Source organism: Euwallacea similis, chromosome 32 (genome assembly GCF_039881205.1).
Source record: "Euwallacea similis isolate ESF13 chromosome 32, ESF131.1, whole genome shotgun sequence".
NCBI classification, from domain to species: domain Eukaryota; kingdom Metazoa; phylum Arthropoda; class Insecta; order Coleoptera; family Curculionidae; genus Euwallacea; species Euwallacea similis.
Genome location: NC_089640.1, coordinates 1,932,777 through 1,957,115, shown reverse-complemented (window position 1 = coordinate 1,957,115; position 24,339 = coordinate 1,932,777). Strand labels below are relative to the sequence as shown.

General features: G+C 35.6%; 2 protein-coding genes across 2 annotated transcripts in view; one reads left to right on the top strand and one right to left on the bottom strand.

The window, feature by feature from the left end:
• Positions 1-24,039, top strand: part of LOC136418026 (protogenin-like) — a 40,792-nt gene extending 16,753 nt beyond the window's left edge. Inside the window, exons 2-19 of the mRNA XM_066403925.1 lie at positions 7,709-7,882; positions 7,987-8,193; positions 8,504-8,648; positions 8,949-9,017; positions 9,151-9,359; positions 9,417-9,612; positions 9,885-10,021; positions 10,301-10,501; positions 10,827-10,982; positions 11,151-11,342; positions 11,403-11,685; positions 11,739-11,869; positions 12,173-12,382; positions 12,608-12,787; positions 14,947-15,127; positions 15,187-15,292; positions 15,343-15,447; positions 15,697-24,039. Coding sequence (XP_066260022.1) covers positions 7,709-7,882; positions 7,987-8,193; positions 8,504-8,648; positions 8,949-9,017; positions 9,151-9,359; positions 9,417-9,612; positions 9,885-10,021; positions 10,301-10,501; positions 10,827-10,982; positions 11,151-11,342; positions 11,403-11,685; positions 11,739-11,869; positions 12,173-12,382; positions 12,608-12,787; positions 14,947-15,127; positions 15,187-15,292; positions 15,343-15,447; positions 15,697-15,957 — 3,143 coding nt within the window. The 3' untranslated portion in view covers positions 15,958-24,039. The remainder of the gene's footprint in view (positions 1-7,708; positions 7,883-7,986; positions 8,194-8,503; positions 8,649-8,948; positions 9,018-9,150; positions 9,360-9,416; positions 9,613-9,884; positions 10,022-10,300; positions 10,502-10,826; positions 10,983-11,150; positions 11,343-11,402; positions 11,686-11,738; positions 11,870-12,172; positions 12,383-12,607; positions 12,788-14,946; positions 15,128-15,186; positions 15,293-15,342; positions 15,448-15,696) is intronic.
• LOC136418030 (solute carrier family 25 member 32-like) overlaps positions 1-24,339 on the bottom strand; it is a 102,121-nt gene that overhangs the window by 33,129 nt on the left and 44,653 nt on the right. The window lies entirely within an intron of this gene.

The window sequence follows — 24,339 nt, the reverse complement described above, 5'->3', positions numbered from 1 at the left end:
GTACTACTCTTAAGAGTAGTACTGGAGGCCCTTCATCTCTTCCAAGCATATTCCTTATGTTGCTGTTTGCGATTTCAGTTCCACATTTATTTTCAGCAGCTCTTCTTTCGCTTTCAAAGTGCTTACATACCAACCATGTGTGTTCTGCAGAGAATATCCTTTCGTTGCAAAACCAGTATTTATGATCCCTGCTCCTCTATTCTTTTTTCGAATCGAGAAAGAATTTGATGTTACCATATTTCCTTCTTTGCCGCACTACAATGTCGTATTTGTCCCACCCCAAAATCCATCTAGCTAGAAAGGGGTTCTCCACTATCTTTAAAGGTTTATAAGCAGCAATACACACAAAGGAATATTTCCTGAGGCTGATTTTTCAGGGGCTTGATACATTGTGAAAAAGGGCACGGACCTTGCCGCAAAACCTGGAAACTCTCCGTCGGATTTCTATTTTTCTATTGTCCAGTTTTATCCAGTTCTAAGTCGTATTTTCGTAAGACCAGCGGTCAAAATTGAATATTTACGAACTGACGTAGATAAATTTGTAAAGTGGCATTTCAGAGTGGACCAGAGTTAGAGGGTGATCAGGCGCTTCTCGATAGTTTTTCTGGGGGAATTTCGGAAAAATTTCATTTTTAATGAGAACTATGGCTCCTAATCAATTTTTTTAAGGGAAAACATGTAAATTTGTCACGCATACAGAAAACTCTACCATTTCATATGAGCGTTCACGTGAATTTTTAGCTCTTATGAGAAATTTGAAAATAAAGGGGCAAAATTAGGCTTTGCAAGGGGAAGTTCAATAACTCACCTCCATTTCAAATGTTATCACGATTATTGTTAAAAGGTTCGTATAGGTAGATGTGGAGCATCTTTAAGCTGACGAAAACGCGCTAAAGATTAAGCCGACGTTTTCAACCCCGATTTACACCCCTTAGATGGGCACCCTCAGGCAACTGTTACCCCTCCATTAGTCGCGTGATATTTTGTTACTTGATTAGTCACATGGGCTACCTACCTACGCAGCCCATTCGTATTTTGCCAGATATTACAGAAAAATGTACGAAGAATCTAAGGTAAGTTAAACTTCTGTAACAAAACTATGTTGTTAGACCGAGATCGAACATTCGGGAACCTTGGAAGACATCAAGATAAGTGATGTCAAAGGCGATACGAAGTAAGATGAAAGAGGCTCATGTTTTTTTGTTAAGGGTTGAATTGGGGACAAAAGTGCGAAAATGGGAATGATTAAAGATAAAGATACAAAGAGCTGGACATACTTCTCTTAGGCCTTAGTGGTGGCATGATATTTTGAGTGTGTAACCTGTGGGAGTAACCCAGTTCAGTATTGGCGCAACAATTTTGAACGATTTCTCATGTGAGGTCAAAGAATAATGGATGAAACGAGCAATCCCCGTCCTCCGTGTAATAATTAGCAGTAGCAAAACATTGAATAATTCGCATTAGAAACACATCGTTGTTTATAAGTAGAACTGTAAATATCTTAAAAACTGATGTCTTTGAATGTTCTTGCCAGATATACCTTTTTGCATGGAACATGTTTGTTTCGATGTGACCTCTATTCAGAACTCATCTCACTGGCATTTGTAAGTGATTTAAGTACCTGAATCAGTTATTTTTCATTTACCGGAGTCACCGGAATGACATTTTTTCATAACTCGTATCAATCTGGAGTGATATAACGATTTTTTTAAATAACCCGACTTAATAAGAGAAGCCGAGGCTGTACCTGAAGGACATTCATCAGTGACCTAAGCCACCTGCATTGACTAAATTGACCTGAACTGATCTAAAAAATAAATAACCTACGTAACTTGAGTCAGAGGGCATTTTAATGATATTTTTAAGTAAAGTAAATATATTGAAAGAGTTTTCATAAATAATTGGAAGTGTCCTAAAAGAAACCAAGAAAGTTCCTTAAGTAACTGGTTGCCCCTTGGGTTCAAATGATATTAGTAACGTTAGCAGATATTATTGATTTTCCTGACTTGTTCGCGACCATATAAAATTCTTATCTTAAACTCTTCCGGTCATAAACCGAAGTTTTTGGCCCAAGTGGTCGGTTAAAAATACGTCGCCCAAATCGAATCTTTAATGTCAATTTATAAATATTTAATAACATGTCCCGATCGTTATTCCGCCTTGCCTCCCAGTTGTACAAAGTGTTTGCGGCGTGGGCAGCCACGCGCCCATCAAGTCTGGCTCAAGCCATACCGCTGAATGAGTCTTAGACCAGTTTCTCTCAGTGGTTGTTTGCCTCTTGTTATTGACCTCAATGCGATGACATCCATTTTCACTTTTGTTTTTTTTAATTTATTTTTCTTCAAGCAACTTTACCGCACGCATTTGCTGGCTGGAAGCAACACTTGTGCGTAAACCGGTCAGCTACGTGTTATTCCTTCAGTTGCAATCGGCGTGCGGTAAAGTCTCACTTTGCGCACTTATTTTTATTTCTATATCTAGCAGTAGTTTCTGAGGTGTTGGAGGGCGATTCCACACCGAGGAATATTGAAAAAATTGAAAAGCTTTATTGACATGACGACCTCGTAATAGATTAGTAATGTGCAATGAAAAACAAACAATTTTCTGACGAGATCTATCTAGCCGGAACAAGTAGTAGTAGCTTAACTGCGTAGTATTTAAAAGTGGGTTATAGTTTATTGATTGGCGGTTCATTCTGGGAAGCGTGGCAACATTTTATTCATTCTACGCATTAGATTCGCATAGTGGAAACTCGATGGTAAGAACAGCCTTACGGATATAAATATCCCCGGATGGATAATAAATCTTATTTGGTGCACTGGTACATTTCCGGTTTCAGCGAATTAAAATAACCTTTTTATCCAGAACGGGGGAAACCCTGTATATGAGTGGTTTTTGCCAAACAAATCCGGATTACACGTTTCGCTTTGTCAGCTCCGTGTAACTTGCTATGGAGATCGTTATTGAAAAGGTTTCTTTAAAAACCTTGTCTAATTCGATTTTCGTCTAAATCCGGGAATTCCATTTTTCAAGGCATAAGCCAGTTGCTTCCAATTACATAATTCATGATCAGTACAATGAAGCTTATAGGAATTCGATGATTTCACACTTGGAATTTCTTTCTTTGTTTGCAAAAAAAACGATAAAGATAGCTATGGGAAAGTGTATTAAGGAATTGTTCCTGGTAACTAACTCGTTCGTAATATTCAATAATATACAGGGTGACCATGAAAACAAATGAGAAACAATTGAGAGAGATAGAAATTTGCTATGCTCTCTACGGACGCCTCTGCTGTTTAGATATCCGATACTTTAAAATGTTCAGGGACATTTCAACTTAAAATGGCTGTCTCCAGTGGCGTAATATACAGGGTGTTATTTAAGTACGGGGCCAAGGCTTCTAGGGGTGATTCTTTATGAGAGTCTAAGACGAAAAGGTTATATAAACATAGGTCGGGTAATGCGTCGTTTTCAAAACACAGGGTGTCAAGCTTTTCTTAAAAAATCGCTTTTCCGTAAAATCTTAAATATTTTTTTGCCGATTTTATTGAAATTTCGCAGTATTATTTATGGTTATTGTTATTATTAGTTGTGCGCCACTGACTTTTTAAAAACTTATATTTTTTTCGTATTAAGCACAGTTATGGCCACTCAGGTCACCGGATTTAAATCCGTTAGATTTTTTTCCTTTAGAAGCATGTAATGTCCTTCGTTTACAGAACTCTGCTTAACATTGGAGAAGAATTAACCCATTGGATGCGGGATTCATGTAACCAGATAAGATAAGTGTGGGGAATATTTCAACGTGTTCGGCAATCAATGTTAAGACGAGCTAATGCTTGCTTTGAAGTTGAAAGAGGATATTTTCAATAACTATTGTAAGTTTCGTGTTATTGCTAAATGTTTTTTTTTAAATAAAAAAAATTGCGTAGTATTTGTTTAAGTGGAGTTTTAATAAAGCGTTTTTCTGGTTTGATTTTTCTTAAATTTCCGGCGTTACCGCTGTGCACGCCACTAGCAAAAGAAGACAATTTCTAGCGTAAAAGATTCCTTTGTATTTCATTAAAAATTGCCACCAAGTTTTAACGTAATATTGGTTTGCGTCTCTTTGTTATTTAGTAGTTTTTTTTTAATATGTAGCGATTAAAAAGAAAAGTTGATACCCTGTATCTTGGAAATGAAGCATTACCGGACCTATGTTTATATAAACTTTTCATCTTAGAATCACTAAATGAATAAGCCCTTAAAGTTTGGCTTCGTACTTAAATAACACCCTGTAAAGTCGTTAATGGTTTAAAATTCGATCTAGGAGTTGCTCTTATTACTTGTACGCCCATAATTTTAAAAAATATATAGAATGTCCTATAGTAACGGTGGATCTGCGGGTAAGTGATCATAACACTTTTATGTGAGCCTGAACCTGCTCACGTAGCTAAATATGCAGCACGTCATTGGCGCATAATAATATTTTAGGGCCAAGCAATTTTTCAATATTATTTTTCCTCATGTTTATTTTATTCATATTTTATTTACTATCGGCTTTACTCTAAATACATGCAACATTTTTTAATTTACAAAATGAGCTTTAAAGTCCTCAGTACAGATTAAATCATGGACGTATCACTACCTAGCAATTTTCTTGTCCTTCTATTCGGTTGATTGGCTAGTTCTTATTTGAAGAAAATTATTATTTGTATATCCCTGCTTTTATTTGTTTCAAATGCACGTTTTTGGAGTTACTAAGGATGTCACAGTCAGTGGCGAATCTAGGGGTATTGATTATTGATAAAGCCCTGCACACTCCAAGAGACATAAATGGAGAAAGTCCAGACCCCGCATATAAATTAAGAATCAGAAAAATCAGCAGTTTTCACGAACTAAACTAAAAGAGAAATTACAGTTTATCCTCACAGAAAATCAATTCAGTATTGAAATTCAGTTGAGTAGACCACAGATTGTGGCACCAAGAAGGGAACAAACCAAGATTATAGATACACAGTCACAAATAACGTAAAATAGCTGATGCATATTATCAGATCGGCTGCCCATCAATCCATAATAGTGTCTTGATATCTGGCCTTCACCTTGAAAGGATGGTTCATTTACGATGTGTGTATTCTCATCATCGTCGTCCATACCAATAGTTCCAGCACTAGTACCATAAAGAGAAACCTGAAATGAATTTTTATTCGTCGACCAAAAGTCAATATAATGAGATTTTAATTTGTGTGCCTGATGTTTCATCCTCAGATCTATCGATGCGTATCTTAAATACTTTTCAAGGGAATAGCCCACTAAGATTGGTTTATCTAGGTAAAGTAGTACCATCAGTCACGATACAATGAGTACTTATTACGTATTCGGTGCTAACGAGATTTCCCTAATTAAACTCCCACTCGCCTTCACTCTTTAAATTAATTTCTGTATTTAATAGGTAGAAGGATCTTATTTTTAGTTAAATGTTCTATGTGTTGTGGGTATCTATCGATATGGGTTTACGTCCCTATTGTGGCCTTGATCATTCTGTGGGGAAATTAGCAGTTTAAATTCACGCACCATAGTGCTAGAAGTACATTGTTGCCAGCTGTGTTGTTGTGTCCTACCTGATAAGAATTTTTAAGATGAATGAAATTGAAAATAAAGCATCAAAATCCAAGTTTCAGAAATTATCTTCGGTTTATATATTTTTTTAATTTTTCCAACGAATAACTTTCTTCGATTTTTTGACAATTTCGGAATTTATAGAGTATTACAATTGCCAGCTTTGTAAAGTTTTCTCATGGAATTTTCGGTGTTCTCTATTCCACAGGATTTTTTCATAATTCCCATTATTTTTGAAAATTATTTAAACTTTTGCATTTACAAGAGCCTTCTTAGAGATTTAATTGACGGAGCTTTTTCTTAGATAATTTTGCAAATCACTCGAAAATTGTAAGAGATATGAAGAAAACGCCAAGGAACAAGTGACAAAACAATGCGATTTTACGGTCCTGAATTGTTTTCAAGTATGCAACTTAAAAATAACTTCTGTTTTGATATTGTGGATTTATCGGCTTTAAAGAAGCTAAAATTTTTATTGGTTGAACCATTTTTACGGATGCGGAATTCCTCGAATTTGGTACTTGGATTGACTTCAAAATTGATGCTTGTACTGCTGAAGTCTTCAAAAGAATTATATATAGTGTTGTATTATATTGCATTTCTTTTATTGTATTTAAAGCGTTTTGATATGTCTGTCCACAAGGTACGAAGACATGTAGACCCAGGCTAGACCACTGAGTTTTAACTGCAATTTTGTCCAATTTTTTATTTTTTTATTGACTGTTCTAATATGACTTGAGCTTAGTTCATTTGGTTGCAATGCTTCAGTTATCAGAGCTGAATTTTAGTATTTCGATTTTTCTGGAGTTTCTTATGCAGCTGCTTCTTTAGATATCAGAAAAGAAATAACCATATCAATTCTATTATAAATACATAAGCTAGTAAATTAGAAAAAATTCCATTATCACTTAATAATAAATTAAGGTTTTCTGGAATCTTTGATAACGAAATATGTATATCCTTTAAGACCTAGAAACGCGACATAATTAGCAGGTCCCGTATAGCAAGAATTTGTTTCAAAACTAGTTTGTACTCTTTACAAGTACAACTACAATAACAAAATATGCGCGTTCTTCTGGTATGGGGCAAACCAAGTCTACCCACGTCCACCCTATTATATTTCATACTTATTAGAGTGGCGCATGTGCTTAATTATATTAACTTTCTGTGGATAATGTATTGGTAAACGGTGATTTAGCGAAATGAATTGCAAATTTCATAACGAGAATACCGGGTGTTCACGATTTAAAATAACCATATATCAAATTTTAGATAAAACTTTTTTTTAACTAAGGGAAAAATTTTGAATTTGGACATCCTGTATGTCGGAAATGAAAACCTTAAGAGTCCATATTTCAACGAGAAGGTGACCATATTTTTTACAGCAATACGCCTTCATTTTGCTGTTTATTAGGAAAACTGTGCAGGGTATAATATATAATGATAGGGATATTTCAGGAGCAGATATTACTCCGCAAAGTAATAAAAAGTTTATTATAGATCCATAGCAAAAAACACAACACTTTCGATATACAGGGTGGCACATTTCCAAAAGATTTTATAAGTTTGTTTTCGTTAAGATTTATTATTATTTTAAGAAATGTGATTATATGTTACCGAGTGTTTCAGATAATTGATAACTGTCCGAATGATTTTTTTTCTTACTTCCTTTTTATTCTTAATTTACATCAATAGATATTTTTGTAAATTCTACGAAAACTGTTAAAGCTATAAAAATACTGCGAGAGTTTCAAAAATATACATATACAAAGCAAAAAATAGTACATGACTTAAAAAAACATAACACCCTGTATATGACTATTAACGATTTTGATATTTTGTTATAAAGAGTCTTAAAGAGATTAAGTGTACGAAATTTCAAAAATTTAACTCTAGGTATATGTGAGATCAAATTTGAATCTTTACCACCCTGTATGTTGAAAATGGTGCAGTTTTGACCACGGGCCTATTAGTATTTTTATATTATTTTGTAGAACACTATCGTCCCCTGAAATATCTCCATGATGATATGTTACACCCTGTATAATAAACGTATTACATTTTTACTTAAAAATTTCATTTTACCATCTGTGCTATTTTGTTACAGCTATAACTGGATCAAACAGGGCCGTTCGCGCCGACTCTCCCCCTTCTTTTTCGACTCTCCCCAACCCACTAACTAAAAACAATGTCTCCCTACGCTTCTTGGAGGAACCCAGCGATATGGTCGTCGCCCGTGGACAGGATGTCACTTTGCAGTGCGCAGCCAAGTCCACCACAGGTAAGGTAAACGGAAAAATGCATTAAATTGGACCTCTGGTTGTTTTCTTGATAGATTTGAAGACACTCTGTATATAAGTTCTAACAGAAAATATTTTTTTTAAGGTAACTTGTCTATATTCTGGTTATACGAAGGCCAACCGATACCCCAAGGGGATCCTAGATGGGAAATCCAAGGGTCCCAGTTGCGCTTGCTCAAAGTTACCGGTAGCAAGAAAAGCAACATCAAAAGCAACACTGGAGAGTACAGTTGTCTGGCAACCAACCAAGTTGGAGCAATTCTGTCCACAGCGGCGAAAGTCAAGATTGGCAGTAGGTTTCTCAACCTTTTTCTGATATGAAATTAAAAAACAATCGGTTTGCGGTGGAAACCAAATGTTCTCCTCTGTACCAATAATAATGAACAGCGATAGTAACTGAATTTGACAAGCCAGTGAGGTTAGAAATTCCAATTTACAGTGAAATTTTCTTAGTCAAATATTAAATATCTAACTTCCCTCATTTGTCAAATTCGGCCGCTGTTGCTATCCATTATTTATGCAGAGAAAATCAGCATTACAAGCCGTGGTTTTTCTTGGATCATTATGAAACATGGAAGTTGGTACATTTCAGTTTGTTTCAGGCATGGACAAAGAAGTGACTATTTCGGTCCGAAACTGGACGACCTACGAGTCTCAACCGTTGCTGTTGCAATGCAACGTTCACTCTACCCCTTCCGCTGATATTCAGTGGGAGATCAATCATCTACCTCTACCAAAAGACAAACGGTTGGTTCTCAATTTTGTTCTATTGTATGTAATTTCAGCTTAGAAAAAAATATTGGTTCACAATGGAAAGCAGATGGCTTTTGAGCAGTAATAGTCGCTGAATTTGACACATGAATGGGGTTAGAAATTTAGCACATGCTTAATAAATGTTGGCAGTTGTCTAACCTCACTCGTTTGTCAAATTTGTCAATACTATCACAGTTCATTAGTTATACAGGGGGAAATATCTGTGTTCCATGAACAAGAGAGATTTCCGTTTAAGGTAGAATATATGTTTTTAATTAATATTATTTGTTGCAGATATGTTCCTTTGCCGAATGGCACCTTGTTAATAAGAGATACCAAGTTTAACGATTCAGGAGATTATAGGTAAGATCCGAATGGAGCTGGTCAAGGAAAAGATCTACTGATTATATTAACGAAAATTTAAACTTTATCGATCTTTTTCCTCATTAGTACACTTTCTTTAATGTCCACATCATTCCCATTCTTTTACTTTCAGATGTCTCGCGAGAAATAGTGTACTCAAGAAGACGAAATACAGTAAAGACTTGAACATAGTTATTTCCCCTCTCCCCTTAGATGGTAACATCTCTCCCGCCCTCATTTCATTCAACTCGCGGCCAAATAGAACGGCTTTATTAGGAGATACCGTTGAATTTTTCTGCTTAGCCGCCGGCTGGCCTTTACCTACAGTACAATGGATAAACAGTGAGTTCATGCTCGCACTCTTTCAAGCCTATTCACTAATGATCGTAATATTTGTAGATAAAAATGTTACCTTAAATAGTTCGTCTACATTAATAGTAAGGAACGCTCATTCCAAAGACTCCGGCAACTACACATGTGTGGCTTCCAATACGATGGGAAGAAAATTCCAGACGTTTTATCTAGACGTCTTGCAAAAACCCTATTTCAACACCACGCCTGAATCGAAGGTGTCGCCCTCTGCTCAGACTGTAAGGTACGTGGAAAAAGGATGTTACCAGTCGCCTTCAAGAATTTTGTTGTAGGCAATTTTTTATCAAAATAATCTAACCTCAGTTCGACCATTTCCATTAAATTCCTTAAGGTTGATTTTAGAAAAACGAGTTCTCATAACCCCCTACTTATCGCCAAGCGTTACAGAACCACAGGCAATTTTCTAACGTTAATTTAACCATAATTTTGGTCTCATCATTTCTTTATAGTTTGGGATTAAAATTATTCTATTTTATAGAAAAACTTATGTTACAGAATTGAGTGTCAGGCACGAGGAACCCCCAACCCCAAAATCACTTGGCTGAAGAACGGAAAACCTCTAACACCGGACGTCCGCATCAAAAAGACGTGGAACGGTCTGGTGTTTAGTCATACAGTTTCCACGGATACCGGTCAGTGCTTCTCATATATGTTCCAACCAGCTTTTAAAAATTTTGGTTTGCAATGGAAAGTATATATTCTTCTCAAGTACAAATAATAGAAAATGACATTGACAAATTTCATATTTGGTTGATTCCTAACCTAACTCATTTGTCAAATCTGTCATTCATACATGAAAAAAATTGACTTTCCATGGCGATGAGTTCGAATAACTCATATAACAAGTATTTAATTAAATATTAGTATTGCTAATAAATATTTTTCCTTGGTAATTTCGTTTTTCTTTTCAGGAATTTACCAGTGCATCGCCACTAATGCGGCCGGGCGCGTCTGGACGGCCGCCCAAATCGAAATTAACAATTCCCAGAGCCCCAGGCCGCCCCAACAAGTTACTTGTCGACCATACGATGACGACAAAATTTGTGTTACTTGGAAACCTCCAGCTAATGTTTCTTTAGTTACTGCTTACAACATTCATTCTTCTTACACCGGTAAGTTATTTAAATACAATAGTGTTACTGTTCAAAAGGATATTGCGTATGGCGTCATTCGGATGCGAAATTTCTACTTGGATCTCTTATATGCCTTATCTGAAAAGTTTATTTCTCAATTTCTTAGTTAAAAAATATTTTCACAATAAGTTCCATTCCTTTGAGTTTTTAAAAATATGTTTGCTCCTGTTTCATGAGGTCATGTGGATACATAAATAAATTCAAGGAAGTTCATATTTTTCTCACTTATCTCCTAAGTTATTCTTTGAACATTAATAATTACAAAATTATAAGTCTACCCTTAAAGTTTAACTTCTGAATTTAGTTGATGGATCTGAAATCACCGGCCCCGAATACCTGGAGACCAACAACACCTTCAGATTAGCTGAAGACCTGAGGCATAGTACAAATTACACATTTTACATTAGGTTGTTCACCAATCACGCCAGCGATCATTCTGAACGAGTCACATGTCAGACTGGTAAGTAAAGAATGATGTAAAAAATAATATGGCAATATTCAGTAAGAGAAACTGAATCGCCCTACATTTGTGGTTATATTCTGACAGTAACATTGCTCTTCGCACCGACGTGGAATTGTCAATTTGAATGCTTCGTGGAAACATATTCTATCTATTCTTTTTAATTAGGTTTGAAAGGCTTTAGAAACCTGGACGTGGAACCTGTGAACAGCACCGCCGTCACATTGAAATGGGACATTCTTAGTTCGGACACCCTTTGCAACGGAACCAAAGACCATTACCAGGTGCAGTGGTTCAGAGACGGCGATGACAGTCATATGTCCTCAGTCACCACTCTGGATATCAGCTTCATGATTTCTGGTTGGTTTTAACAGTCACTCAATAAATAAATATACAGGGTGTAAATAAAAATACTCTTAGGTTTGTTGCCGGCCACAGACTATCAATTTCGGGTCATTGCGCAGAATAATCCACGCGACGAGTTATGGATCATGTACAGTCTTCCCGATTATCAAGAGTCGGAGAATGAGACCTCAGTATCGGGCGAATTGCGGGCTCCGAAGTACCTGCACGAAGACAGTACCACGACCACGAGTACCCGTGTGTCTTGGGATCGAGTGGCTAATGCCAAATTTTACACCGTTTGCTATCTGCCTGCCAAAGATGACGATATGGAGTGTACGGAGGATGATTTTATTAAAACGTAAGTTGTTGTGATAGTAACCCTTTTGGTGATTTAATTATTTTATTTTACAGTTACTTACCAAAATATTCTATAGTCAAGCTAAAGCCAAATACTCAATATTTTATAAGAGTGAGAGCTTACGACTCAAACAACGTGCCAGGCGCATTGTCTCAACCTTTGAGAATTAAAACGCCTTTAGATGGTAAGTGTAATTATTGATTTAATAGCAAGATAGATATTAAAACGACAGGCAAGTAAAGATGGACTATTTTAATCTCCCAAACTTCCTTATTCCTCCTAGATGTTCTCGGTTCTTATTTCAGCGTTGATCATCTTGTCATTTATTTCATTGATTTCTACGGATCCAAAATGTGCACAATCGCTTTTTTGTGTCAGTCAGAAAACGCACACTTCATAGGTCTACCAGTATCACAGATGACTAATTTTACAAATATCATTTTAATTGTAGACAAGGGTTTATATTTTTATTTCATTTCAATTCTAGTGCCTTCTCCAGTGATGGATTTACGATACACCGCCCTCAATTCCAGCACCGTGTGCGTGTATTGGCGACAACCCGAAAATAAAAACGCCGAATTAGCCAATTATTTGTTGTCTTACACCACGGACAAATACTGGTCACTGGAGAATCTCATTGAACTCAACGTTTCGGTTGATTCAAGGAAAGGACAAAGTTGCCGGCAGAATGACGCAGGTTTGCTATGCATTTCGCGACCTAAAAATTCTAGAGAGGTACAGGGTGAGTCACTATAAGTGGCAAACAATTTAAATTTTGAAAATTGTTGGAATTTACTTAAACCTTCATCAAATTCAACAAAACCTAGAAACACTGGATAATTTGTTTTGTTGTTAGTTAAGTTGTTGTAACATTTGCTGTAAAAATTAAACTCCTTAAAAACTTAAAACCTCCCGCTTTTAGGACTGATTTCCACGTATCTAACAAACCTCACCACCGAGCACACATACTTAGTAATGGTGAGAGCGGCAAACGCAGTGGGAATAGGACAGCCCTGTGCCCCCATCATAGTGAAAACCTACGAACTTAACGACAATCCTAGTGGAATAGTCAATAACGATGCCGCAAACAACCAGAAATTAGGTAGTGAAAAACCGCCAAAGGCGTAAAAAGCCACTCAGGGCCTCATTTTCCCAATTATTATAGTTTCACAACTTATACATCCATTTATCCTAGGATCTACTCTACGCAGGGCGTCCCATTTAAAGTTGTGATTGAAGATTACTCAAAAACTGTACGTTGTATGAAAAAAGTTTCAAATAAAAGTTGTCCGATGAAGAGGGGGACATGTCATGAAGATAGTGACTTTTAGCCAAAACGTCATTTTAAGGTAATTTCAAGGGCAACTTTTTTTCATATGGCAACCCCGTATTTTTTTACAGATTCTTGTAGACCTTCAAAAAATGAATATTCTTTATTTGAACAATTTTTTTATTAGACGTTTTGCTGCAGAGTTATTCTTGATTTTTATCCGAATTTTTGTCTGAATTTTTGAGATAGTCGAAATTATTGCATTTTTTTTTTAGAAAAATTTTGCAATGCATATTCTGTTTAAAACTCCAACATCCTTTTATTTAATAAAAAAAAATTCTATAAAAAAATAATTTAAAATCCTGATTTGAGAAACTTATGTAAGCAAATGTTTAAAAAAATGTTCTTCCTGTTCCAAACATGTCTCAACTCTTATTCGAAAAAATTGTTTATTCTGCGCAACATCTCTCCGTTTATCAATTGACAATTCTGCATAAACTTTGTCCTTTAAAAAACCTCAGGAAAAAATCTAGTGAGGTCAGATCAGGCGACCTCGAAGGCTAGTTCACTGGGCCGCCCCATCCCATCCATCACTCTGGATACATTTCATCCAGAACCTCACGAGACATTCTAGAAAAATGGGTTGGACAGCCGTCATTCTGATGCCACATCACCCGTCTAATCGCAAGTGGAACGTTTTCTAACAATTCTGGAAGATTATTACGTAAGAAATTACGGTATATTTCTCCATTCAAATTTCCTTCAATGAAGAAATGTCCAATTAAGTATTCCCTAATAATATCGCACCATACATTCACTGACCATGATCTTTGATGTTCAACTTCTCTAAACCAGTGTGGGTTTACAGCACTCCAAAAATGCAGATTATGGTGAGTCACTGCACCATGGTTTGTGAATGTGGATTCGTCTGAAAACAAAACGTTGGAGAATAAATTTGCATTCTGATTTAATTGTTGCTTGCCCAATTACAAAAATTTACTCGTTTTTAAAATCAGTGCCATAGAATTTCTGATGTAAAGAAATGTGGTAAACATGGTATTTATTCACCTTCAAAATTCTTTGGACTCTTGTCTTTGATATCCTTGAGTCAGCAGCAATTTGACGACAACTTACATGGATATTGAAGGCAACGGTTGCAAAAACTGTTATTTGATTGCCTTCATGTGTTGCATTTCGGGAGCGATTGCGTTTTTTGATTTGAACGTTTTCGTTTCTTTGAAATTTTTAATGACACTATTGAAAGACGTTCAACAGGGAATTCTTTCATCTGAAAATCTTTCAGCATAAAGTTCTACTGCCCGACTAACATTTCTTCCAGCCTCTCCATAAATATAAACCACTTTTAATTTTTCATCCAAAGTGTAGCGATCCATTTCAATTATTGAATTTTGAAATGAAAACAATAATTTTTGAATCATTTCACACAAAATAATTAGATTGATTATCGAAAAAATAATATCTATTTCCTGCAGACCTTGTTATAAGGTAGACTCTGACAAGAGGAATTTTTTTTTTATTAGATAGAAGAATTGTTATGAGTTTTAAACGGAATATGCATTGTAAAACTTTTCTATAAAAAAAAAAAAGCAATAATTTCGACTATTTCAAAAATTGAACAAAAATCAAGGATAACTGCAGTAAAACGTCTAATAAAAAAATTGTTCAAATAAAGAATATTCATTTTTTGAAGGTCTACAAGTATCTAAAAAAATACGGGGTTGCCATATGAAAAAAAGTTGCCCTTGAAATTACCTTAAAACGACGTTATGGCTAAAAGTCGCTATATTCATGACATATCCTCCTCTTTAGAGGACAACTTTTATTTGAAACTTTTTCATACAACGTACCGTTTTTAAGTAATCTTCAATCATAGTTTTAAATGGGACACCCTGTACAGAGTAAAACTTACACATTGTAACATATCTTACATTCTTCAGAATTACACTATACCATGTTCTTTTTTCATTAAGGGATAATATTGGGAGTACTTCTGGCTGCTGTATGCATTATTTGTTGCATCACTTTAATTTTATTACGGAGACGCTGCTTGAAGAGAAGGGCGGCAACGCGGGCACATCACTTGCCTCCTTCGGGGGATTATCACCCGGCAGTGGCGCACTATACTTCTCAGATGGGCACAGTTCAGGTTAGGTAAGAGCGGTAGAAAAGTTGTTTTCTTAGCTGTAAATCTGAAAATTTGATTGTCGCAGAATGGAGCAGCCAAGCGCCGTAGATGAGCACGAAATTGAGCAGCTGGTGCCCGAAGAGCATGTATCTCATATACCGCCCGCCGCACCCGAACGTTTCGATACAAAAGTGAGTCTCATATGTTAGGTTTTCTCATTAAAATAAGTTTTTTTTGTCAGGGTGCGAGCGATCTTCCAAATGGGTGCGTTAACGGGGTGAGGAAGTACTCGCACATGAATGGACATGGTGTCAACGGTGCTGTACATATAACCGAGAATCCACAGGTAAGGTTGATGTTAAAAATGTCAATGTGCTATTCATTTGATTGAAAAAACTATGACGATCTGATTATTGTTAATACCATGGTTGCTTTATAATGTTTAGGGTTTCTCAAAGGTAAATAATTAAAGTTCAAATTAAATTAATTTTTAAATGAAATATGGATCCGCCACTCCGGAAGTTTCCTAGCAATCATGTTTATACCTAGTAAAAATGACCTGTAAAGCTCTAAACAAATTAACCACCCATTACAGTATTACGCTTTCGAGTGTAATGGAAACCTGGCGAAAAACAAATCCGAACCTCTCCTGAGCCACTACGAGGAAGACTCCAACTCGAACGTCAAATCGGCGAAATTCTACGGCTTTCATCGGCTCATCAACGACCCCAATGACAAATACAAAGAGCGCTCGAAATCTAAGTCGGACGAGCTAAACTGCACTCAGCTCACATTTCTGGACGATTCCATCAACAGTCAACGACGCCTTTCGCCGTTGCTGGAACCAAACGGCTAACGTCAACGACACATCACCTGAGAACGTGAGTTTAGATGAAAATTTTCACCGTTGACTGATGATGGAAGGATTGATTTTTGCCTTAACAGTAATAGGATATATTTGACTTTTCAAAGTTCGACTGATTTTACATTTAATAATATTAGCGCGTAATCACATTGTACTACGTTCCAAATGATCAGAATCCTGTGATGAGAGGGAAATCAAATGTCTTTCCCTGTGTATACGTGTCCAGAGTAACATACGTCTACAGAAATACGAAATATAAGGCTTTGAAGAGCCCATAATGCTTTTATATCTGGCTCTAGAATTAACACTTTTTTACTCATTTTGTAACCATTTTTCACACTGACTGTGGATTAATATTGGGTGTGAGAAAAAGTTCGTGATGTTTTCCTTATAGATGGTGTCAATTGCAAATAACTCAGGAAACACAGATCGCAGCGACACCACTAGACGCTTATTAGACAAGTGACATTTTGAGTGTTTTTTTGAATGTTTAAATATCGAAATTAATGACGTGGTTGGAAAGTTGTTTGCGTTTGAAAATGGAGAAAAGCAATGAAAAATTGCACTATATTTTGCAATATTATTACGACAAAGGGAAGAACGCTGCGTAGACTTGTAAAAAAAATTGTGTGGTATACGGTGAAGGTACTTTATTAGAATCTGCTACACGGAAATGGTCACTCACTTTCGTTCTGGTAATTTTGATGTGAAAGATGAGCCACGCACTGGTCGTCCAATCACTGACAAAGCTGATAAAATTCTTGAATAAGTCCAACAAGATAAGCGTATCAGCAGTGTCGATATTAGTATGGAGCTAGACACTGATCATAAAACTATTTTGAACCATTTACACAAACCTGGATACAAAAAGAAGTTCGATGTATCTTCATGAGCTGAGCGCAAAAAACATGCTAGACCGAATTAACATGCTTTGTCTGTAGTGGGACTGGAAGGGAATTGTCCACCATGAGCTACTTCCAGTTGGTTAGACGATTGATTCTTAACTCTATTGTGAACAACTAGAGAGATTAGGTCAGGCAATTGAAAGAAAACAGCCCGAATTGATTAATAGGAAAGGTGTTACTTTCCATCATGACAACGCCCGACCACACTTCTTTGATGACCTATTAAAAATTGCAAGAGCTTGATTGGAAAGTTTTGATGCATCTACAGTATAGTCTAGACATAACACCCTCTGACTATCACTTGTTCCGATATCTGCAAAACTCTCTTGATGGAATTAAGCTGCTTTTAAAAGAAGTTTGTGAAAACCACTTGATTTAGTTTTTCAACCAAAAACTACAGACGTTCTTTTCCGATGGCATCATGTCTCTACCCGAAAAATGACGAAACATTATTGATAATAATGAAGCATATTTGGGTTAAATAAATTCATTTTCGCATTATAAGAAAACCAGCTGAATTTTACTAAAAAAACGCCACGAACTTTTTTCCAAACCCAATAAGTTAATGAAGTAAAAAGTTCTGAGTGTTTTTCGCTTTATTTTGACGATGAAAATTAACACAATTAGGATTACCCGATTTAGATCAAATATGCGCCGTTTTGTTCGATGACTTTTGTCCATTTTGAAGGCAATTTCATAATTCCGCGATTGAAAAAGTCCTCGTCCCTATTGGTAAAAAACTTGCCCAGCTCATTTTCACAAGCCTCTCTTGAGGCCAGTTTTTTACCATCAAGAAAATTTTGCAAATGCTTGAAAAGGTGATAATCTCTTGGTGCTAGGTCTGGACTATATGACGGGTCCGATAGAGCCTTCCATCCAAGCTCTCGCAGCTTTTAACGCGCCACTAAAGATGCGTGCGGCTGGTTGCTTGATGGAACACTGCACCCTTCCTATTGTCCAATTCTAGCCGCTTCTGATCGATCCCTTGCTTCAATCTGATCAGTTGTTGATAGTAGAGGTCCGAATTGAGTGATAGTGAGACCCGATGGGAGCAACTCATAATGGATCTTTCCAATCCCACCAAACACACAGCAAAAGCTTCTTCGCTGTTAATCCGGGCTTGGCGATCGTTTGAGCCGGCTCACCGCGATTGGACCACGATCTTTTTCGGCTGTTGTTCTCTTATGTGACCCACTTTTCATCGCCTGTCACCATCCGCTTCAAAAATGGGTTGATTTCACTAAAGTTTTAACAAAGAATCACAGGCATCCATTCGGTCCAAAAGGTTCTTTTGCGTTAGTACATGTAGCGCCCATACATTGAGCTTCTTCTTGAGACCTGCCTTATGCAAATGGTTCCAAACGATTTTCTGGTTAATCTTCAGTTCCTGAGCAATGGAATAAGTGCTCACATGCCGGCCCGACTTGACGATTTCCATGATTTTATCGACATTTTCGGTAACTGGCCTATCAGAGCGTGCCTCATTCTTCGACTTCCATGTTATCAAAACGGAATCGTTAAAATCACCGCTTTGCTGTTGCATTTGATACTGTATTGGACCCATAAACAGCACAATTTTTTTTGGCCGCCTGCTCCGCCTCTTCACCTTGGTCGTACTGAAGAATGTATCGAAGTTTCTCTTTTTTTACCTCCATTTTGTAATGCTGTAACACAACTAGTTTCGTCAAACACAAAACAGACAAATAACTTTTTTTTGAAAGGTAATGTCACCTTTAAATCATCGTATAGTATGACCCGACGCGATGCATACGTCATGAGATATGGCTCACCAAAGACGTCTAGCGAAAAACGCTCAGAACTTTTTACTTCACTTATTAGTATATAAAGAAAAGTATATACGAAAATGTTATTCAGTGGGCTACAGCGCTTTACATTAATGATTGCGTTTCAAAAATGATTTTTTTTTATATGTTATGTAACATTTTATTTGATTTGATTGTCCAAGACAATTTTTCTATACAGCTCTCGATGCGACAACCAATGTACAATGTGTCAAATTTGTCAATCTCAAATGTCATAATTACTTCAGTCGTTTGTCAAAATCAGTTGTCACCGACATATACAGGGAAAACATTAGATTTTCATGGCATCGCTGGATTTTTTCATAAGTAGGAACCACTTATACATATAGGGCTGCTACTGCGAGTCTTTTTGGAGTTGTTTTTAAGGGTTTTCGTACAGGTTTCAATTGTTTTGCCGTGTCAGCGGCGTTACGAGAGAGAAGGGAGCCGATAAGTGTTTATAATACGTCATCAATATGTGTATGTTATCCATCTAAGTACCTAATTATTGGTAAGTGTTTGATGTTTTGACGGCAAAATGTCAACGTGTGAAGAGGGAGATTTTGCCGTGACAAAATCTACCATAAATCGGTGTTAGTTGTGGACAATGTCCAAAAGGAATCGCTAGGGGATAGAAGCAGCGTTGCTCAACTAAAGATTAATAGTAATAGGGAAAAATGGTTGATTTGCCTGTACCTGGTAGTCAGATTTGGATGATGGTTTTTGGGGGCGAAAATTGCGGTTGTAATGAGGTTTTTGTAGTTGGAAATACACCTGATAAATTTAGGCTTAAAGCGAAGACGAAGAAGAAATTGGTTGCATATCTGACACGATTTTTCTTCATCCTTATTTCAATGTGTCAAATCGAGACATATATTGAACGACTACTTTTATGCTTGCTACCACTGAGGGCGCTGTGAATCGTAAACTAACCGAACAAAAGCGGTTAACAAGTCATAATCTCAAGTCGCGTTTTATGTCAGAATTGTTCGCATTTTGCCCGCCGGATGGCGCATTTTTCCCAATTTGACAGGACCGTATTATATATATAGATATTTCAACGTGAGAGAATGTTAGTTCTTAAGGAAGTGAATAACGCTGCAGTTTTCGCCTTAACAAATCAATTTATTTCAAATGAACTATTTTTAAATATTGTCTCTCAAGTTTCTGATCCCTAAACAGAACATTGGAACATTGAGTGTTCTCCCTTAAGGCCTTTATTTCGGGAACGATTTCAGTTATATAACTCGACTTGAAGGGTTAAAAATGTTTGTACCTGACCTTCCTAACATATACCTATGTAATAGTGCTAAATACAGAGAATATCTGTACATACGCTCTTGAGAGTTTAACGTGTAGGATTTAAATAGTATGATTGCGAGTGAAAGTGTTAGTGTGTGTGTTTTTGATTAGATTTCTAGTAGCAGATTTGAGTTGGGTATTAAATAAAAAATTGATATTTGAAGTTCAGGCGAAAGGAGAGCAAATCGTAATAAGCTTCACTTGTGGGGTGTCCCACCGTACGATGTAAACTAATCAATTTAACAACGATTTAATTATTTATAATGTTATTTGTATATAGTTATTTATTTTGTTTGACGAGCAACAATGTCGGCTGTGCAGCAGGGCGAGTTGGGGTGCTAAAGAGAGATTTCTGTCTTTAACTTCCGCCTTGTTGTAGTCGGTAAACTTCGTTCAAAATTTTCGAATTATTAACATATTTACATGAAATTCAATTTGCGATTAGTACATTGAGTCCGTTTTTTTGCAGCAAGACCACCTACATATCCTATGTTGAAAAGTAATACTTTATTTGCTATATTAGATTTATCATGAATGGGCCTAAAATGACCCTTGCATCCCAACCTACAAGATCTATTCTGCCTCAGAGTTCATCTTACAAATTCAACTTTCTAAGGAAGTCATTTATGCTACACCTTGTCCGACTTAAAGCTCTATCCAATTGTTGTACAAGTGATTGAATAATTTTTGAAATAGGTAAAATTTCTTGTATTATTTGAGTAAGAAATTCAATATAAAAATACTTCATTTCCGATAAAATATGCCCTTGAATTTATCTCTTAATAATCGGCAATAGGAGTTAACATATCAAAAACGATCAAACACAAGAAGAAGAATTGTTTAATCATTATTCTTCTTTCTTTCGTGAGAGATCAATTTTTTCATTATCAATAATTGTGTTTAGTTTGTTTTTTAAACTTAGTTTTTGATAATTTCCTAGTTCTCTACATAGAGAAATCGATTGAAGTCATATCGAGAGAACTAGGTGGCCGACTAAAAAAAGTGCACAAATGATCCATTGATGTTTCAGAGGAAGGGGAAGATTGTAATAAAAGCATGTTTAACCTTTTTCCATCAAACTGCTCTTTTTTTGTATTTTCCATTAAAAATTCTGATATATTTGTATATTTTTTTTCGTAAAAATTCATACACTAAAACCAATTTGACAACGACGCTTACTGCATACTAAAAAAACCTGAAGATGCAAATTTTTTTCTCATTTAACCAAATTGGTAACTCTCGCCGATGCAGAGATAGCAATCATGGGCACATCTAAACAAGATACCCTAACATCCATATAAACTATGTTCAAAAAATGCATCGTTAGGAGCTACAAAGTGTTCAATTCTATTTTTTTAAATATTTTTCATTATAACTTCAAACAAATATTGCTCTATACATATATTTTCAAAAGCATTAAAAAAAATTAGCTTGAGACTGTAACACCATTGAGTGCCTCAAGTATGTATATTCTCAAGTAAACATTTGTTGAATATAGGTTATCATAGCAAAGTACATAATATATAATATTTTTTGACGTAGAATACTTGGTCTTGCTATGAAAAACTTCACTGAGTTTTATTACTCCTAAAACGAAAAAAAATAACGACTTGACAGTGTGTCATCTCACTTATAGAATGTGACAATTAATTGAGGTTAGAATTAGATATCCTCCAAATGTCTAATTTCACTCTGTATGACTCATTAGAGAAGTTAGATATTAATTGCAGATTGAATTTGATGTTATCTTCAATTTTGTAATTGAATGTATATTACCGCGTCATCACTGATTTAAGTTCAGAATTAGTTAATCCCGCAGCGCGCCTATACGACTTAAAACGTTTTAAGGTATTTTAAGTAATAAAATGCTCAAGTAATGTTACTAAACGCAAAACTCGGTGTGCGTGTACGTGACGAGTACAGAGTACCTATCCACTACCATTACTATTTCCGTTTAATTCGAACCCGTACGCAGTATAGGACCTTAACTTAATAATTTTCAGGGTTCCACCGTAACAATTTACCTCAGATATAACATTCCTTGTTAAATGAAATTATTTATATTTATACGTATTAAGAGTGTATGTATTATTATTTTGTATAATATGCCGCTTCAGAGAAGGCGTAGAGGTATCCGTTTCAAACAATTTTCAATAAACCGCACACATTCCATTTTACAGCACATTTTCCCTGCGTTTTTTCTCAGTTTTCTCACATTTTATTGTCTTCTCAGTTCAGTTGTTAACATTCCCATAATGTACAAAGAAAATAATAATTATGAAAGCAATAGTACTTTCGCCTCATCTGTATATCTCCTCGATTGAGTTTCATTTATTGATGTTTTTATTGTTGTATTACTTCTATTTATATCCAAATTTGCAACTATAATATTAATACCACCTGATAATGTTCAACAGAGTGCTGACATCGGTTGTTCCCTTGATGATTTATCTATTCAAATGTCTCCTCGTAAGTTACCTGCAACTCGTTAATTTATTATTTATTAGCATCTAATTATTTGACTTTATTCCAAAGCGAAAAACTAAACTATTAACTCTGTAGTTTTAGTTTTCTCGGTTTCGCACGGTGTTGAAAATCTTACTCTTCCTTATTACAGTTTACAGTATAATATATTGAGTCAGACAAAGTGAAAAAATGCAATAGTGCAATAATAAAAATCGATTGCTTTTGACAGTTTAGAATTTTTGGTGTTTGTGCAGAAAAAAGAAATTGCACGCAAATCTGCTTTATGGCCATGCCACTGGTTGCAACTGACTATTACAGATACATTGAGATAACAAAATTGTACTGAGTTCTATTAATCAGATTTGTTTTGAAATGTGAGTCAAAATCAACGTATGGAATAAATTTATTTTAAAAAATGGTCCAATTTTGCACAGAGTGATTATAAAATCACTTTTTGTAGGTGCGCAGGTGCGCAAGCGCGCTTGCTTCCTGAGCGTCCTTTCTAGCTAAATTTGAATAATAAAACTTTAAATCTTCTATTCAATTGTTCTTGACAGTGACATACCCATTGGTGAGATTAGAAATTTGATATAATTGTCAAAAGACATTTGATTTGCCATTGTATTGCATAACTTTTACATGTAACTTTTAACATGCTATTTGATGCCTCTATTAATATACTAGTCAATTAACTTGAGCATCCTATATTGACACCTTGTGTTTCCGACAACCACTTAGTTACTCTTAAGACAAGCATCTACCTCATGTAAAGCGAATAACGTTGTAGTAAATAGTTATATATTTTTGTCCTAGTAATCTTAATTAAACCTAGAAATTAATTAATTTTTAAGCCCAGTAAGATCTTGGTTTCTTTCGAATGTTGTGTATATTGATCGAAAAAAAAAACAGAAATGAGTTGTTGGTTATAACTTCTTAAGGTGTTTTCTGTTATGTGCGATTCTGTAATAGACAGTAAGGTTGCTTTTAGTTCTGTAATATATCCGGTAAAACCCGAAATAGACAATTTTCAACCAATAATAGTAAATTTCTACTATGTACTACTCATATAAGTCTGATTAGTTGAGGCTGCTATGGTATTTTTAACCTATAGGTTTTCCCTAAATTTTAGAGAATTAAATAAGGGGATTTGCTGAATTTACAATAGTCTGGTTTTGGTGCTAACCTACCTCTGCATGTCTTAAGACATGCAGCAAACTGTAATTTGAACTATAATATACCAAGTGCAATAATTTAAAAATTTACCATTGTATTGTTTTGATTCAGCTTTAAGGCAAAATCCCTTCAGTTTTAATACAAAAACTCATATTAATTGCGTTGATTTTTAAATTTATTTTATTATGTATTACCTTTTGGCATCTACATTGATCTTTATGCGACTTGTTAGAACTCTGTAAAAGAGTGTTCAAAAGAGAGCTAGAATCTCTTAGTTTCTCGTCATCTCCCGTTGGACGACAGAGTTTTGTACTTTATATCGTTTGTTGTGAATTGAAATTGTATAAATATTTAAATGACTTTGTAAACATGTTATATTTTTGTACGCTTGAATGAATGCATCATTACATGATATTTCAAAACGATCTGTTTGGTTTTTTTAATTTTGAACTCGGAAAACCCATCATCCCCAAGACCGTTACGTCACTCTCTTTTCACGGATTAATTTATTGCAAATAGTGAGTCAATTAAGTAATGAAACAATATAAATAATTATTTTATGAAGTGGCGAAGGCGCGAAAATATTGTGAAGTCAATGAATAACATTAACGTTATACGTATATCGTCGTATTTTTCATGGGATTACTTTTGCGTATGAAACAGAAGAATCTGTCAAATCCAAATATGTGGAAAAATACAAGGTGTCCCATTTTAAATTTCAAGTC